Here is a 14,736-nt window from a genome sequence, read left to right as displayed (position 1 = left end):
GGAGGAAGGAGAAATGCCAGACCTTGCGTGGGGAGGGGGGAAAGAGAGCGATGGAGGGAATTAAGAGAGTTGGGCCTGAGGGAGGGAGAGAGAGAATTGGACTTGGGGCTAGGGAGGAAGAGAAAGAGAGAATTGAACCTAGGGTATGTAGGGTGGGGGAGAGTGGGAGAGAGAGTTGGACTTGAGGGAGGGAGAGAGAGGATTGGACCTGGGGCTAGGGAGGAAGAGGGATAGAGAGAGAGAGAGAGAATTGGACTTGGGGCTAGGGAGGAAGAGAAAGAGAGAATTGAACCTAGGGTGTGTGTGGGGAATGGAGGGAGAGAGAGAGAGATTGTGTTGGACGTGGGAGCGGGAGAAAGGAAAATATTTGGGCCCCACTCCCCGGAGGTGCAGGGGGGAGGAGTTTCAGTACTTGAATATCTAGAGGGTAGAAGTTAGATGCACTAGCAGTTGTGTGTGTGTGGTGGAGGGTGGGGGTCTCAGTACTGGAACAGTCAGGGGTGCAGCAGGTCACGAGTGATGTCTCCAGTTTGGAGCTGGAACCCAGAACCTGTGTAGCCTCTTAAACGTTTGCAGTGTGTGCAGCCGAGTCAGAAGTCCAGTGTTTGGCTCTTGTAACACTCAGGGGCTGTGGGCTCTTGTCCTGACATTGATACCTGTCTCTTCCTCCCCGTGCCCCTTCTTTCTGGACAGATGATTGAGAAGCTGTTTCCATGTGTGATCGTCAGCCCGCTGGACTGTTTCTGGGAAGGAGCTCAGCTACAAGGGGGCTCTGCCTACCTACCGTAAGTAACGCTTCCTGGCATTTCTCAGGCACACTTGCATTTCACCGTCAGCCTCACTACTGACATGATTCCTGAGTCACAAGCATTGCCTGTGTTCCACCTAGACTACTACGCTGCTTGTGGGTGCACCAGGCCATAGCGGTAATTCTGTGAAGCATGAGACTGTGGTATGGGCTGACTGCCTCCGGGTTTCACTTGGACTGGACCAGGAGACATCCTGAAGAAAGGACAGGACACCTTCGGTGGGCAACTGAACAGTCTCTTCTAGTCCTGTGGTTGCACTGGTGTTTGTAACTTAGAAACCTAGTGGCAGATAACGACCAAATGGCCCATCCGCAGTAACCATTATCTCTTTCTCTCTCCGAGAGATCCCACGTGCCTATCCCTGGCCCTCTTAAATTCAGACACAATCTCTGTCTCCACCACCTCTTCTGAGAGACTTTTCCACATATCTGCCATCTACCACCCTGCATGTGTTGGGCAGAATTAGCACTAGGCCGGCTTGTTTGCTTGACCTGTGTGACACCAGAGCTTCCAGTCTTTGAGCACCTCCAGAGAGGAGAGAAGCTGAGCAGAGCTCTCTCTGTCTGGTCCCAGCAAAGTGCCGCTAATGGTTTCTGGACTGTTTCCTCCTGGACTGTTTCCTCCTATTTAGAGTTATTTTATATACTCTGTGTGTGTCTATATATCTATAAATTTATGTCTGCCTAGGGCCCCATATAGTTTTAATCCGGCCCTGCTAGCAGGATATACCACGGAATGGGTGGGAGGTAGCAGCAGAGCGCAGAGTGGAGAGGGGAAGTGAGCAGGGCAAACAATGGTGGTGGTGGGGAGGGAGGAGAGGGGAAGGGAAGGCATGAGTTGGATACTTGGCTCCCCAGGCTCTGCTGAATCTTTTCACTGGAAAACTTGAACTCTGAAATGACCACTCTGGGTGGTTTGGCTATTGGAGGCCTCTTCGTGTTACCCTGCAAGTGCTGTGAGAGCTCAGTGGACTTCCTGCAGTGTCTAGCGTGGTTTGTACAATTTCTTTTTTCCTGCTTTGCCAGTGACCGACCCAATATCCAGTGGACCAACTTGGACCCAGTGCAGTTGATGGAGGAACTGGGACAGTTCACTTCCCTCGATGGGTTCAGAGAAATGCTGGACAAGGCACAGGTTGGACAGGCATACATGGAAAGGCCGTGCCTTGACCCCACTGATCCGGAGTGCCCCGAGAGTGCCCCAAACAAGCAGAGGAAACAGGTGAGTGTGTGGAGGAGATAGAGTGATTTAGTGACAGCTGGAATGACTTAGGAAAGTACAGAAGACAAGGCCATTCACTAAAATGTGGTCAGAAACTCAAAATTGTTTCTACCAATTTATGTCTAAGGAAAACATCCTTACGACATAGGCTCATGGTTAGGAGGAAGATAGCCCTGAAGCCTCGAGATGGGAATGAGGAGGTTGTGGGGGATGCCATTAAGGTCTCAGGAGGAGAATGGTTTGGTTAGGAGGGTGATACGGCTGAAGAGCAACAAATAGTCCCCACGGGGATACAAAATAACAAACAAAATTGGAGATAGAAGAGTGGTTTCCATTCGAGATCTTTATTGAAAAGAACATAAGAACATAAGAATTGCCGCTGCTGGGTCAGACCAGTGGTCCATTGTGCCCAGTGCTCTAACTGAGACTAGCCTTACCTGCGTACGATCCAGTTCAGCAGGAACTTGTCTAACTTTGTCTTGAATCCCTGGAGGGTGTTTTCCCCTATAACAGCCTTCAGAAGAGCGTTCCAGATTTCTATCACTCTCTGGGTGAAGAAAAACTTCCTTATGTTTGTACGGAATCTATCCCCTTTTAACTTTAGAGAGTGTCCTCTCGTTCTCTCTACTTTGGAGAGGGTGAACAACCTGTCTTTATCTACTAAGTCTATTCCCTTCAGTATTTTGAACGTTTCGATCATGTCCCCTCTCAGTCTCCTCAACATTGCCTGTGTTTCAGTACTTAAATTATCGTCTTCCAAAAAAAGTTGACCAGCCTTAACCTTCTGTTATTAAGTAAGAATAATCTGACATTCATTTAAAAAAAAAAAAAATCCCAAAAAGTTTTCTGTCAATGCTCTGGTTTAACGCACAGTCTTCCTCAACATTGAGATCTTGCTGCCCACCAGTTAAGGCTGGTCAACCTTTTTTGGAAGACTCCTGAAGAAGATACTAATCTATGTACCGAAACGCTGGCAGCGTTGAGTCCTTTTATATGAAATGGAAGCATCTCTTCTATCCCGACTTTTTTGGTTATTAGGAGGGTGATATCACTGAAGTCTGTGGAAGGAAATGTCAGGGTTGGGAGGGTGATACCACTGACATCTCTAGAGGGGAATGACAAGGTTAGAAAAGATCATCAACACTTCTGAAAGGGAACGATGGGGTTAGGAGGGTAAGAACATTAGAACCGTGCCGGGTCAGACCAAGGGTCCATCAAGCCCAGCATTCGGTCTCTGATTCTGATCCATTCCAGATGTGGATTTTTCCTCTCTTAAGGCCAATGTGTTAAGACGTCTTCACTACAAACCAACTCAATAAAACAATGAAAGTAGGGGTGTCAAGGATGACTTTCCATCTGGGGTACATTTTCTATTAATGCACGTCATGCACATTCACAGTGGTTAAAGCACCCTGAGGTTGCGGGTTCAAATCCCACGCTGCTCCTTGTGACCCTGGGCAAGTCACTTAATCCCCCATTGCCCCAGGTACATTAGACAGAGTGTGAGGGAAAAATGCTTTGGTATAGAAATACTAAAAATAAATGATAGTACCATGTTTTGGCGGGAGAGCGCCTGCCTTTGAGTGAGGAAAGTCATCCTTGATACCGTACTTCCATTGGTTTAGATATCTTCACTTACACTGTTCTATTCCAACAAATTTCTTAGCTTTAATGGGCATTAAGTGACATTCCCCCCCCCCCCAATTTGTTTTTACTTTGCTGTTTGTTTCACAACGTGTCCCTTTGCCTGACCATTTGACGTGACGTGTACAAAACTGGACAGATGAAAGAAACCCTCCATGAACGCATAAGTGCTAGAAAGGGTTGAGCCACCTGGAACCGTGGCCTAACCAGCTTTTCCGCCACCCTGTCCTTCCTGCTCTCTGTCTCTCTTTAGGACCGATGCTGAAATGATGCTGCCGGTCCCTACGTTGCCTCTTCCTTCTGTTCCAGGTTCATACAATATGAGAGGAGGTCGGCAGCTCTACATATAGCTCAATCTCTGTGGTCCAAGTTCGAAGTCTCTTAGTTTTGGGTTTTGTTTGAATTTGGTTTTTCTTTTTAAGACAGATAAACACAATTGCCCCCTCACTCACTTTGTGACATCCCAGCTTCAAATGAATAGTTAGCCTCACCCTGATGTCTGATTTGAGAAGACCCTTCTTCAATGGGAAATGCCTTGAAACTGATACGCGCTTTCGGAAGATGCATTTTAGGAACAACTTTTTTTTTTTTTTAAATCACTAATTTGGACTAACTTTTCACACATGTAAATGTCACCTGACCCTTCTTAATTTCTTCATGCTAGTGGAAAGATAATACCACATTATTACATACATCATGGTGGTAATTTCTGTATAGAAAGCATGTTCTCCACACAGGGAGAAGGTAGCTCTATAAAGAGGGTGCCACCCACTCACACAACTGACCAGAATACCAGCAAATACATTAACAGCTACATGCCAAAATTCCCCCTACGAGCTATTCTGTAAGATAGTGCCTGAGCTCAGTGGCGCATAGTTTGAAAGCCAGAGCCTGGGTGGGGCGCACAGTTGCAGAGAAATCGATGCGAGTTCCATATTTAGCAGAGGTGTTCACAAGGGCAGGTGTCTGTGGGGACTTTCCCTTAAAAGATGGTAAACATGAAAGTGCACACACTTTCACCGTGAAAACAGGTGCTTTGCCACAATGCGAGCAGTCTGACCTGTCATCCAACGGCAAATACAGTGAGCTATTGCCTGGCCAGAAATGCTGCTTTCTTCCAGAGACACTACATAGTAAAAACCTCCTGCCTTTCCTTTAGAATAAATCAGAGAGAAAATACAGGTGTTTCTTTCCTGAAATGCTGAAAAGTGATTGACCCCCTGCAGAAATAAAGAGTCTGAGAGTGGTTTGGAACCCTTCATTCACCTAAGGATAGAGACTGGGTCCCTCCTGTCCACTGAGCTGCGCTCTTTCCCGCCTCCCCCTGCACCTTTTGGCTGAATGGAAAATTCCTGACCAGTGGGCTATAGGAAGAGGAGAGCGCAGCAGAACAGTGCAGAAGAGACAGGTGACCTGCCCTTGTTGTACCCTGCAGGGCCAGGGAAGATTGACATTGAGAGAGGGATTAAGGGAAAGAGTAAGGGTAAAAGCAGATAGTGTAGCTGGTTTTGGACAAGTTCCTGGAGGAAAAGTCCATAGTCTATTATTGAGAAAGACATGGGGGAAGCCACTGCTTGCCCTGAATTGGTAGCATGGAATATTGCTACTCCTTGTGTTTTGGCCAGGTACTAGTGACCTGGATTGGCCACCATGAGAACAGGCCATGGACCATTGGTCTGACCCAGTATGGCTATTCTTATGTTCTTATGAGTAGCTGAGAGGTGGCCTATGAGTGGTGAGAGCAGAATTTATTATTAGGAGGTGTCTGTGTAAAGGAATAGAAGCAGGGAGAGGATTTGGAAGAAGAAATGCTGGCTCTGAGAGGGAGGGGATGAAACCAGGAGAGAGGGACAGGGACTGGGAGAAGACACAAGAGTGAGGTGGCAGGACTCAGAGAGAATGGAGACAAGTTGAAATTGCATCTAGACAGGGATATATTCCGCTGCTAAGTGGCCTCCTGGGATTCTCCAGGTAGACCCAGCTGCAGAGTGGGCCCTGGGATTCTCCAAGTAGATTCAGCTACAGTGTGGCCCCTGGGATTCTCCAGGTAGATTCAGCTGCAGTGTGGCTACTAGGATTCTCAAAGTAGATTCAGCTACAGTGTGGCCCCCTGGGATTCTCCAGCTAGATTCAGCTACAGTGTGGCCCCTGGGATTCTCCAGGTAGATCCAGCTGCAGAGTGGCCCCCTGGGATGTTCTTGGTCAGTTGACTCTCCTTCACTCAATCTTTTCTGACTTCCCCAGAATCCGGACATTTCCTTGGAGCTCACAGGAGGTTGCTACGGGTTTTCCAAGAAGTTCATGCACTGGCAGGAGGAGCTGATACTGGGTGGCCTTGTGAAGAACTCGCAGGGAACGCTGCAGAGGTGAGGGTACTAGCTTATTAATAGCTTACATGACAAAGGTAGGGGCACACAATAGAGGTAGGGCACGTGGTAGAGGTGGGGAGGATGCTGGCATTGTGGAGATGAAGTGTATTAGCAGGGTGGGGGTTTCTAACATGGCACACTATGAATTTCGATAAACATGCTGCAGAGATAAAGGAGCAGGAATATTGGTTCATGGTAGAGGTAAGGGGTGAAATATTAGGATCACTGCTGAAGTAAAATACAGGAAAGAAAGTGGGATATTTGGGATGAAGAGATAGGAGATATGAAGAACTTATGTCATACTTCATTCTTTTCTTACTTTTAGAGCAGTGATGAACCTGTGGGTTATGTCAGTTGGCCAGCAGATGGAGACAGAGAAACAAAGTAGCTCTGTGTCATTCATCTGTTAAGCTTTGGTGTTCCAGTCCAATGTTGCGACCATCCCAGTCTGTAGGAGGAAGGCATTGTCGTACTCTGCTGACACACTTTCCTTCAACTGAGTCTGATGGAAGGTCCCAGAAAACAGATAGGGAAGCAGTCTGCTAGGCCTATGAAGATAGAAGTCTTAGAAAAGACACGGTGGAAGATATTAAATCCTTTATAAATAAGAGTGGTTAACATAGAAACATGTTGGCAGATAAAGGCCAAATGGCCCATCTAGTCTATCCATCCGCAGTAACCATTATCTCTTTCTCTCTCCGAGAGATCCCAACTGCCTATCCCAGGCCCTCTTGAATTCAGACACAGTCTCTGTCTCCACCACCTCTTCCAGGAGACTGTTCTACGCATCTACCACCCTTTCTGTAAAAAAAGTATTTCCTCAGATTACTCTGGAGCCTATCACTTAACTTCATCCTATGACCTCTCATTGCAAAGTTTCCTTTCAAATTAAAGAGACTCGACTCATGTGCATTTACATCACGTAGGTATTTAAACATCTCTATCACATCTCCCCTCTCCCGCCTTTCCTCCAAAGTATGCAGATTGAGTCTGTCCCCATACACCTTATGACGAAGACCACACACCATTTTAGTAGCCTTCTTCTGGACAGACTCCATCCTTTTTACATCTTTTTGAAGGTGTGGCCTCCAGAATTGTACACAGTATTCTAAATGAGGTCTCACCAGAGTCTTATTCAGAGGCTGGATTTCACATTGTCTACCCTTGTGGTGCTAGACCAGGGGTAGGCAATTCAGGTCCTCGAGAGCCGGAGCCAGATCAGGTTTTCAGGATATCCACAATAAATATGCATGAGATAGATTTGCATCTCAAGGAGGCAGTGCATGCAAATTCATTTCATACATATTCATGGTGGAGATCCTGAAAACCTGACCTGGCTCTGGCTCTGGCTCTCGAGGACCGGAATTGGCTCCCCCTGGGCTAGACGTTCACTTCGCCCAAATAATTACCCAAAAGAACGTCAGATCTATTTATAAACATAAAGCTTAAAAGCCACTCAGCAGAACAAAGTGATAGATTTTCTTATCACTTGTTTTCTACTTGGGCTCTGTTTCTGAATGTTGTGGTTTTGTTTTATGTTCAATAATTTCTAAATAAAACATATTTTCAACAAAAGCCACTCAGTAGAAATGATGAAAGTCAGGGCAGCATAGAATATTAAAGGGAGTGCACTCCCCAGGACCTGAGCTGCTTAGAGAAGAATACGTTGAAAACCAAGATAGAGTTGACAGAAGGAGGAAAATGGGGAGAACTGCAAATGAAGGAAAGAAAAGAGGGGGAGGGAAACACGACGTGTTTGGAGAAGAACAACTTTAATAGCTGCCGAGTCACATGAAAACGGTTTTTAAAAATATGAAAAAAACCCCATTGAACTGCCCAGCCCATCAAGTGCCTTGATAAAACACACGAAGACTGGATTTGAAGATTTTGCTAACACAAAAATATCACTAAACAGCTTAAAACCTTTTTCCTTCCTTTGTGTGTCATGTTGGCATCAGAGGAAGCAATAGGGCCACTAAGACGAAAAACTATTCCATGACCACTAGAAATATATTGTGCAAAGGCAGATTAAGAAAAAAAAAAAAAAGAAAAGCCAGCTTAAAAACTGCGATTAAAACGGCAGAACCAAGATGGCTGCAGTCATTTCAAAGTTAAGCTGAGCTGCCCTGAAGAGGGCAAACTTCTGAGACTGGAACAGAGATTTAACCCTGTCCATCCAAAAGGACAAAATCAGGAACTGGACTTGTCTGGCGGGGGAGGGGGGGGATGACACCATATAAGAGTTTGAGCTTTATCCCTCAGTAAGGAACTGGACTTTTCACAATCTTTAATATAAGAATTGACGCTGCTGGGTCAGGCCAGTGGTCCATCGTGCCCAGCAGTCAAAGACCAGCGCCCTAATGGAATTAGCATTACGTGCGTACGTTCTGGTTCAGCAGGAACTTGGAAGATCCGTCTTGCACAGCTATTCCATTTAAACTTAGCTTCAATTTTTCTGGGGTGAAAATTCACTTTCTCCTACAGGTTTTACATTTTAAAGGCATTTTGATTTTCATTGTTTCACAAACTTTGAGTTCTTGAATGAATGAAATTGGATTGATATCTTATGCCCTTCCTATTTGAGTGATTAAAAAAAAAAAAAAAAAAAATTTCCAATGTTTATTATAAGAAAAATAAAAACACACAAATGAGAGCAAAAAGTCAGATTTCTACAAATAATAACAAATTATTACTTACAATGACTGGGGTTGCCATTCAACAAATTATGTATAATTGGAAAAATTGGAGTAGATTAAATTAAAATTTCTGGTGGAATTCCTTATGTCATGTTTATAAAATGGAAAGATTTATTGCAATACAGCGCAGTTTTTTCAGGAAATTTCAGGATGTGTGGGAGCCATTTATAAAGTATTGTACCGATTAGATGACATTTTATTTTTTATTTTTTTCCCCCTTAAATTTACAAGTTTGATTGTGAGGGGGGGAGGGGAGGAGGGGGGGATAAATTTATTGTTACATATTATAAGGTATTGATTATATGATAAGGAAGGGTGGGAGATGAGCATATTATTTGTACCATTAATGATTATTAAGTGTTATATTTATTGTTAATTTGTTTGGATATATTGTTACACTTATTGTAAATTTGAAAATGAATAAAGAATTAAAAAAAACAAAAAACACACAAATCAGAAAATATGGCTCTTACTTTCTTGTATAGATTTTTGTATTATTATGTTGTCTTTGTATAACATAGGCCTAGATTCCCTAAACTCACCTTTCCGATCCAATCCGTGGGCAATCCGTAGCCGAGTCTTGCCGGGCGACCGATTCACTAAAGAAGTCCCCATGTAAATGATCTGATCAGATGTACATCCACAAGCGATTCCACGGATCAACTTCACAAGCCCCGCTCCTGCTCTGCGTTTAGGCAGGGACCCACTCTCTATTATGTCCGCCCAATCAGCGCCTAAGGGGGAAGGTTGCCAAGTGGAATGCACTTCATTATATGCTACAGTTATTTGATTGACATTTTCAAGGCTTTGCTAGTTAAAAATTGCTTCCTGACAACTCAAATTATTGTTGTTTTAGGACTTTTGCTTTGCAGCCAGACTACAGAACAGAACACGCTTTAAACCCACGGGTTAAAACCACGGGCTGGCAGAGAGCAGGGCGCTTTTTGCACAAGGGAGATGGGTTTAAAAAAAATGGTTTCAGGGCAGAGAGCAGGACAGTCTGCAAGGATGTGAGCGACTGGTCACTTCTTTTTTGGATCGGCCAGCCCAATCGGTGTTCCTTCTTCTGTTTAGTGAATCACTGCCTTCCTAATTTGCATGCCATTTCCCCTCATTTGCATGTGCGGACCGGATCAAGCAGAAGGTTAGTGTATCGGGTCTGGGTTGGAGAAGGCTCGCAAACTGGTTGGGACACCATCAGTGAGCTTAGTGAATTTGGGCCATAGTCTCCTTCTCCCCCTATCTTTAATATAGATTCAGGTTAGAATAACAAACATGAGACAGTATTCTGATGTTTTGTGTGATTTCTATTCAAAAATGAGCATTTGTCTAGGACTTTACATTTTGAATGAGAACAACAATTTTGTTTTAGCTGATTTGTACCTCAATTTTGTATGGTTTTAGCTTGCTCAGGTTTTTTTGATATGTGCAAGTCCCAGGCTCCGTAGTTTATGAGTGTACCTTTTTTTTTTTTAAAAAAGCATTTTAAGGGAGTATTTTAACGTTGGAATGACGGCAGCCATCTTGTGCCCTATTACTGGCTCCAGAAGGGAAAGGTCAAGGAAATTTATGGTAACTAACCAGAACAACTAAAAAAAAAAAAAGGCTCTGGGAGTGAGAAGAGGAAATACCCATAAAAAATACAAAAGATGTTGTATTAAGGGAGAAGATTTTAAATATACAGGCATTTCCTATTGAAGAAGGGTCTTTGCACATTCTCAAATCCGACATCAGGGTAGGGTTAACTATTCATTTGCAGCTGGGACGTCACCAAGTGAGCGAGGGGACCATCGTGTTCATCTCTCTCCAATATCAGTGCTAACTTCACCTCACCTGTGCTGGAATGCTCCAAAGTCAGAGAGGCTGCCAGGGCCGGTTCAAGGCACCTGCTCAGTCTAATATCTCTCCCTTCATTCACCCCCCCCCTTCCTCATCTGTGATCTGGTATCTCCCACTCACTCTCAAGTCCCTCCCCCCCCCCCCCCCCCCACTTCTAGAACTGGTGGCTTAGCACACTAATGATAAAGGTTGCCAAAATTCCATAAGAACATAAGAATAGCCTTCCTGGATCAGACCAATGGTCCATCTTCACAGAGGCCAATCCAAGTCACAAGAACCTGGCAAAATCCCAAATAGTAGCAGCATTCCACGCCACCAATCCAGGGCAAGAAGTGGCTTCTCCCATGTCTGTCTCAACAGCAGACTATGGACTTTTTCTCCAGGAACAAAAAATATATTTTAAAATCAGCTACATTAACCATTCTTACCATATCCTCTGGCAATGCATTCCAGAGCTTAACTATTCTCTGAGTGAAAAAAAATTTCCTCTTATTGGTTTTAAAAGTATTTCTCTAACTTCATTGCGTGTCCCCTAGTCTTTGTCATTTTTGACGGAGTGAAAAATCGATCCACTTGCACCCGTTCTATTCCACTCAGAATTTTGTAGATTTCAATCCTATCTCCCCTCAGCCTTCTCTTTTCCAAGCTGAAGAGCCCTAACCATTTAGTCTTTCCTCATGCGAGAGGAGTTCCATCCCTTTTATCATCTTGGTCACTCTTCTTTGAACCTTTTCTAGTGCCACTATGTCTTTCTTGAGATGAGGAGATCAGAATTGAACGCAATATTCCAGGTAAGGTCACTCCATTGAGCAATACAGGGGCTTTATAACATTCTTAGTCTTGTTTACCATCCCTTTTCTAATCATTCCTAGCATCTCATTTGCTTTCTTGACCGTCACTGCACATTGGGCGGGCGGAAGGTTTCAATGTATTGTCCACGATGACACCCAGATCTTTTTCTTGAGCACTGACCCCCAAGATGGACCCTAGCATCTGGGAACTGTGATTTGGATTATTCTTCCCGATGTGCATCACTTTACATTTGTCCACATTAAATTTCATTTGCCATTTGGATGCCCAGTTTTCCAGTTTCCTAAGGTCTGCCTGCATTTTAACAGCTTTGAACTGTTTAGTGTCATCTGTAAATTCAATCACCTCACTCATAGTTCCAATTTCCAAATCATTTATAAATAAGTTAAATAGCACCGGTCTCAGTACAGATCCCTGTGGCACACCACTATTTACCCTCCTCCATTGAGAAAAATGGCCATTTAACCCTACCCTTTGTTTTCTATCCAATAACCAATTCTTAATTCACAATTGAACATTGCCTCCTATCTCATGTCTCTTTAATTTTCTCAAGAGCCTCTCATGAGGACCTTTGTCAAAAGCTTTCTGGAAATCTAGATACTCTATGTCAACCGGCTCACCTTTATCCACATGTTTATTTACTCCTTCAAAGAAGTCAAGCAAATTCGTGAGGCACGACCTTCCTCAGCTGAACCCATGCTGACTCTGTCTCATTAAATCATGTTTGTCTTCATGTTCCACAATTTTATTTTTTATAATTGTTTCCACTATTTTGCCCGGCACTGAGGTAATTTCCTGGATCTCCCCCGGAACCCTTTTAAAAAATTGGCATAACATTGGCCTCCCTCCAGTCTTCAGGTACTACAGACGAGTTTAGCAACAGGTTACAGATCACTAACAACAATCAGCAATTTCATGTTTGAGTTCTTTTAGTACCCTGGAATGTATACCATCTGATCCAGGTGATTTATCACTTTTTAACTTGTTGGTTTGCTTAATATGTCTTCTAAGTTCACTAAGATTTCTTTCAATTCCTCTGCCTCATCACCCTTGAAAACCATTTCTGGTTCAGGAAGATTTCTTATATCTATCGTAAAGACTGAAACAAAGGATTCATTCATTCTCTCTGCTAAGGCCTTATCCTCCCTGAGTGCACCATTTACTCTTTGATCATACAATAGCCCCATGGATTCCCTCACAGGTTTTCTGCTTTTGTTGTACCTAAAAAATTGTTACTCTGAGTTTTTGCCTCTTTGGCAAGTTGTTCTTCATATTCTTGTTTAGCTTTCTTTATCAATGCTTTGCATCTAACTTTTTATACTAACGAACCTGAGACAGAAAGATGAAGAGATAAAGTATGTAGAAAAATCTTTCAAAATAAGAGGCTGCGGAAAACTAAATTAGTTCAAAATCTTAAATGTGTGTAGAGGGTCCTCAGTCTTAACCCCTGTTTAGGCAAGTTGTTGGTTCTCCTTTATCCAAACGGGTTTTAAGTTGTAAAACATCCCAGAACCCTTCAGTGTATAAGTCTGAGTGCAAAATGCAAAAAGAGTGAAAAATCAAATAACATCTAATCAATATGTATTCACCTTTTTGAACTCTTTGAATACATATTGATTATTTGATGTTTAAGCACCAGTCTTGTAGCTTTTGCAAGAAATCTTTTGCTTATATTGGGGCTGTTGTTGGAATATTTCTGTACAGATTTAATCAATAGACCTTATTCACACAGTTGTTACAGAAAGAAGTTGCCTCTTCAGGCCATTTTTAATAGATTCATTTAGCAGATTCAGTGCAAATAAGTTAACCTTCATTAATGGATCAATTTAGCAGGAATCTGTGTTCCATTGGAACCTCAGCACGTCCTCTGGAAACTGTTAATGCAGCTTTTTATAGAATATTTTCTCCATCTCCCTTTGAAGTCTATAAAAGAGTTTACTTGTAGGAGAGCCCTAAGTGCAGCATCCTTACAAAGGGAGAATCGCTTCTTCTGGCCAGGAAAACCTCTTTGACTTTGATGCATTTCAGCACAGATCGCAGATGCGATTGAAGCGAGGTGACATTGGCACTGATGCTGGAGACTGGACTAGACTGGTGGAGTAGAGAGCTGATGCTGCATGGTTTGAGCATAGATATTTCTCTCCAGCTTAGGTCCTTTGACTCTTCCTCTTCATGTCCATTTACCTTTATTTCTATAGTGCCGAAGCTCTGCAGACCATGTTTCTCCTAATGAGCCCCCGGCAGCTGTATGAACATTTCAAGGATGACTACGAGATTCATGACATCAACTGGAACGAGGAGAAGGCGACTGCCATCTTGGAAGCATGGCAGAGAAAGTTTGTTGAGGTAGACTTGTGAAGTATGCATTGGAGACCCTTTGGGAATACGTGTATGCTTATTAACACTATATACTTCTTAAACTATAAGTAAGGTCAAAGCGGTTTACAAAATAATTTAATGAACTCTATTAAAACCAGGAAAGAAACAAAAAGAAAAGTCAAGCACACATAAAATAAACAACCTAATCCGTACATACTCTCAATACCAAGGAATTCAGTCAGCTGAACCCAAAGGATTCCTCTTTTCTCAACTCTAGTGGAAAACAATTCCATAAAACTGGGACCAAATGAAAAAAAGCACAATTTCTATTGACACCAAATGGAACATTGGACAAAACGTCTACGGCAAAAACTGGATGTTTGAGGATAGGCCCAGGGGACGATATTGACAGTACAATTCAAACATTTACAAACTGCCATTTGGCTACTTGGTAAAGTTCGTATTAGGGATCATGTAACCCCCTCGTACGTAAAATTTCACTGGCTACCAATAGAAAATAAAATTAAGTGTACGATATTGATGGTAGCTCATAGACAGGGGTGTCAAACTCAATCACATAAGGGGCCGAAATCTAAAACACAGGCTAAGTTGCGGGCCAAATTTTTTATTAAGATACTTAGGGGTCCTTTTATTAAGGTGCAATAACTGATTTAGCGCATCACCACTTTATTCCTATGGGCATCTTAGCATTTAGCACGTGCTAAATCAGTTATTGCACCTTAATAAAAGGAGCCCTTAGTCCCAGTAGAAGTCTAGGGTTGCAACCTCTCCAACTGGCTCTGTGATGTAAACAAAATAAATAAAAAAAGACATTTCCTCTCTCTGTTAGGTCTTAACTCACGTTCGCGGTCTAACAACAGCTCTGGCAGGATACACGTTTCAAATCTGACGTATTGTAATCACAAAATAGAACATACAGTTATTTTTTCTACCTTTTGTTGTCTGGTTATTTTGCTTTTCCATCATCTTGGTCCCAGTTTCTCTTTCTGCTTTTTGTCTATCCTCAAC

General features: G+C 43.2%; 1 protein-coding gene across 6 annotated transcripts in view; it reads left to right on the top strand.

The window, feature by feature from the left end:
* The window catches only part of PTCH2 (patched 2), a 120,658-nt gene that overhangs the window by 58,139 nt on the left and 47,783 nt on the right, over positions 1-14,736 (top strand). For 5 of the 6 annotated variants that reach the window (XM_033915872.1, XM_033915871.1, XM_033915869.1 and 2 more), the window contains exons 5-8: positions 694-785; positions 1,835-2,030; positions 5,919-6,040; positions 13,587-13,734. In XM_033915872.1, coding sequence (XP_033771763.1) covers positions 694-785; positions 1,835-2,030; positions 5,919-6,040; positions 13,587-13,734 — 558 coding nt within the window. The remainder of the gene's footprint in view (positions 1-693; positions 786-1,834; positions 2,031-5,918; positions 6,041-13,586; positions 13,735-14,736) is intronic. The other variant, XR_004536572.1, reaches the window with a different exon arrangement.

This window comes from Geotrypetes seraphini, chromosome 12 (genome assembly GCF_902459505.1).
Source record: "Geotrypetes seraphini chromosome 12, aGeoSer1.1, whole genome shotgun sequence".
Classification (NCBI taxonomy): domain Eukaryota; kingdom Metazoa; phylum Chordata; class Amphibia; order Gymnophiona; family Dermophiidae; genus Geotrypetes; species Geotrypetes seraphini.
Note: the sequence above shows the minus strand (reverse complement) of the source record. Positions and strands in the feature narration are given on the sequence as shown.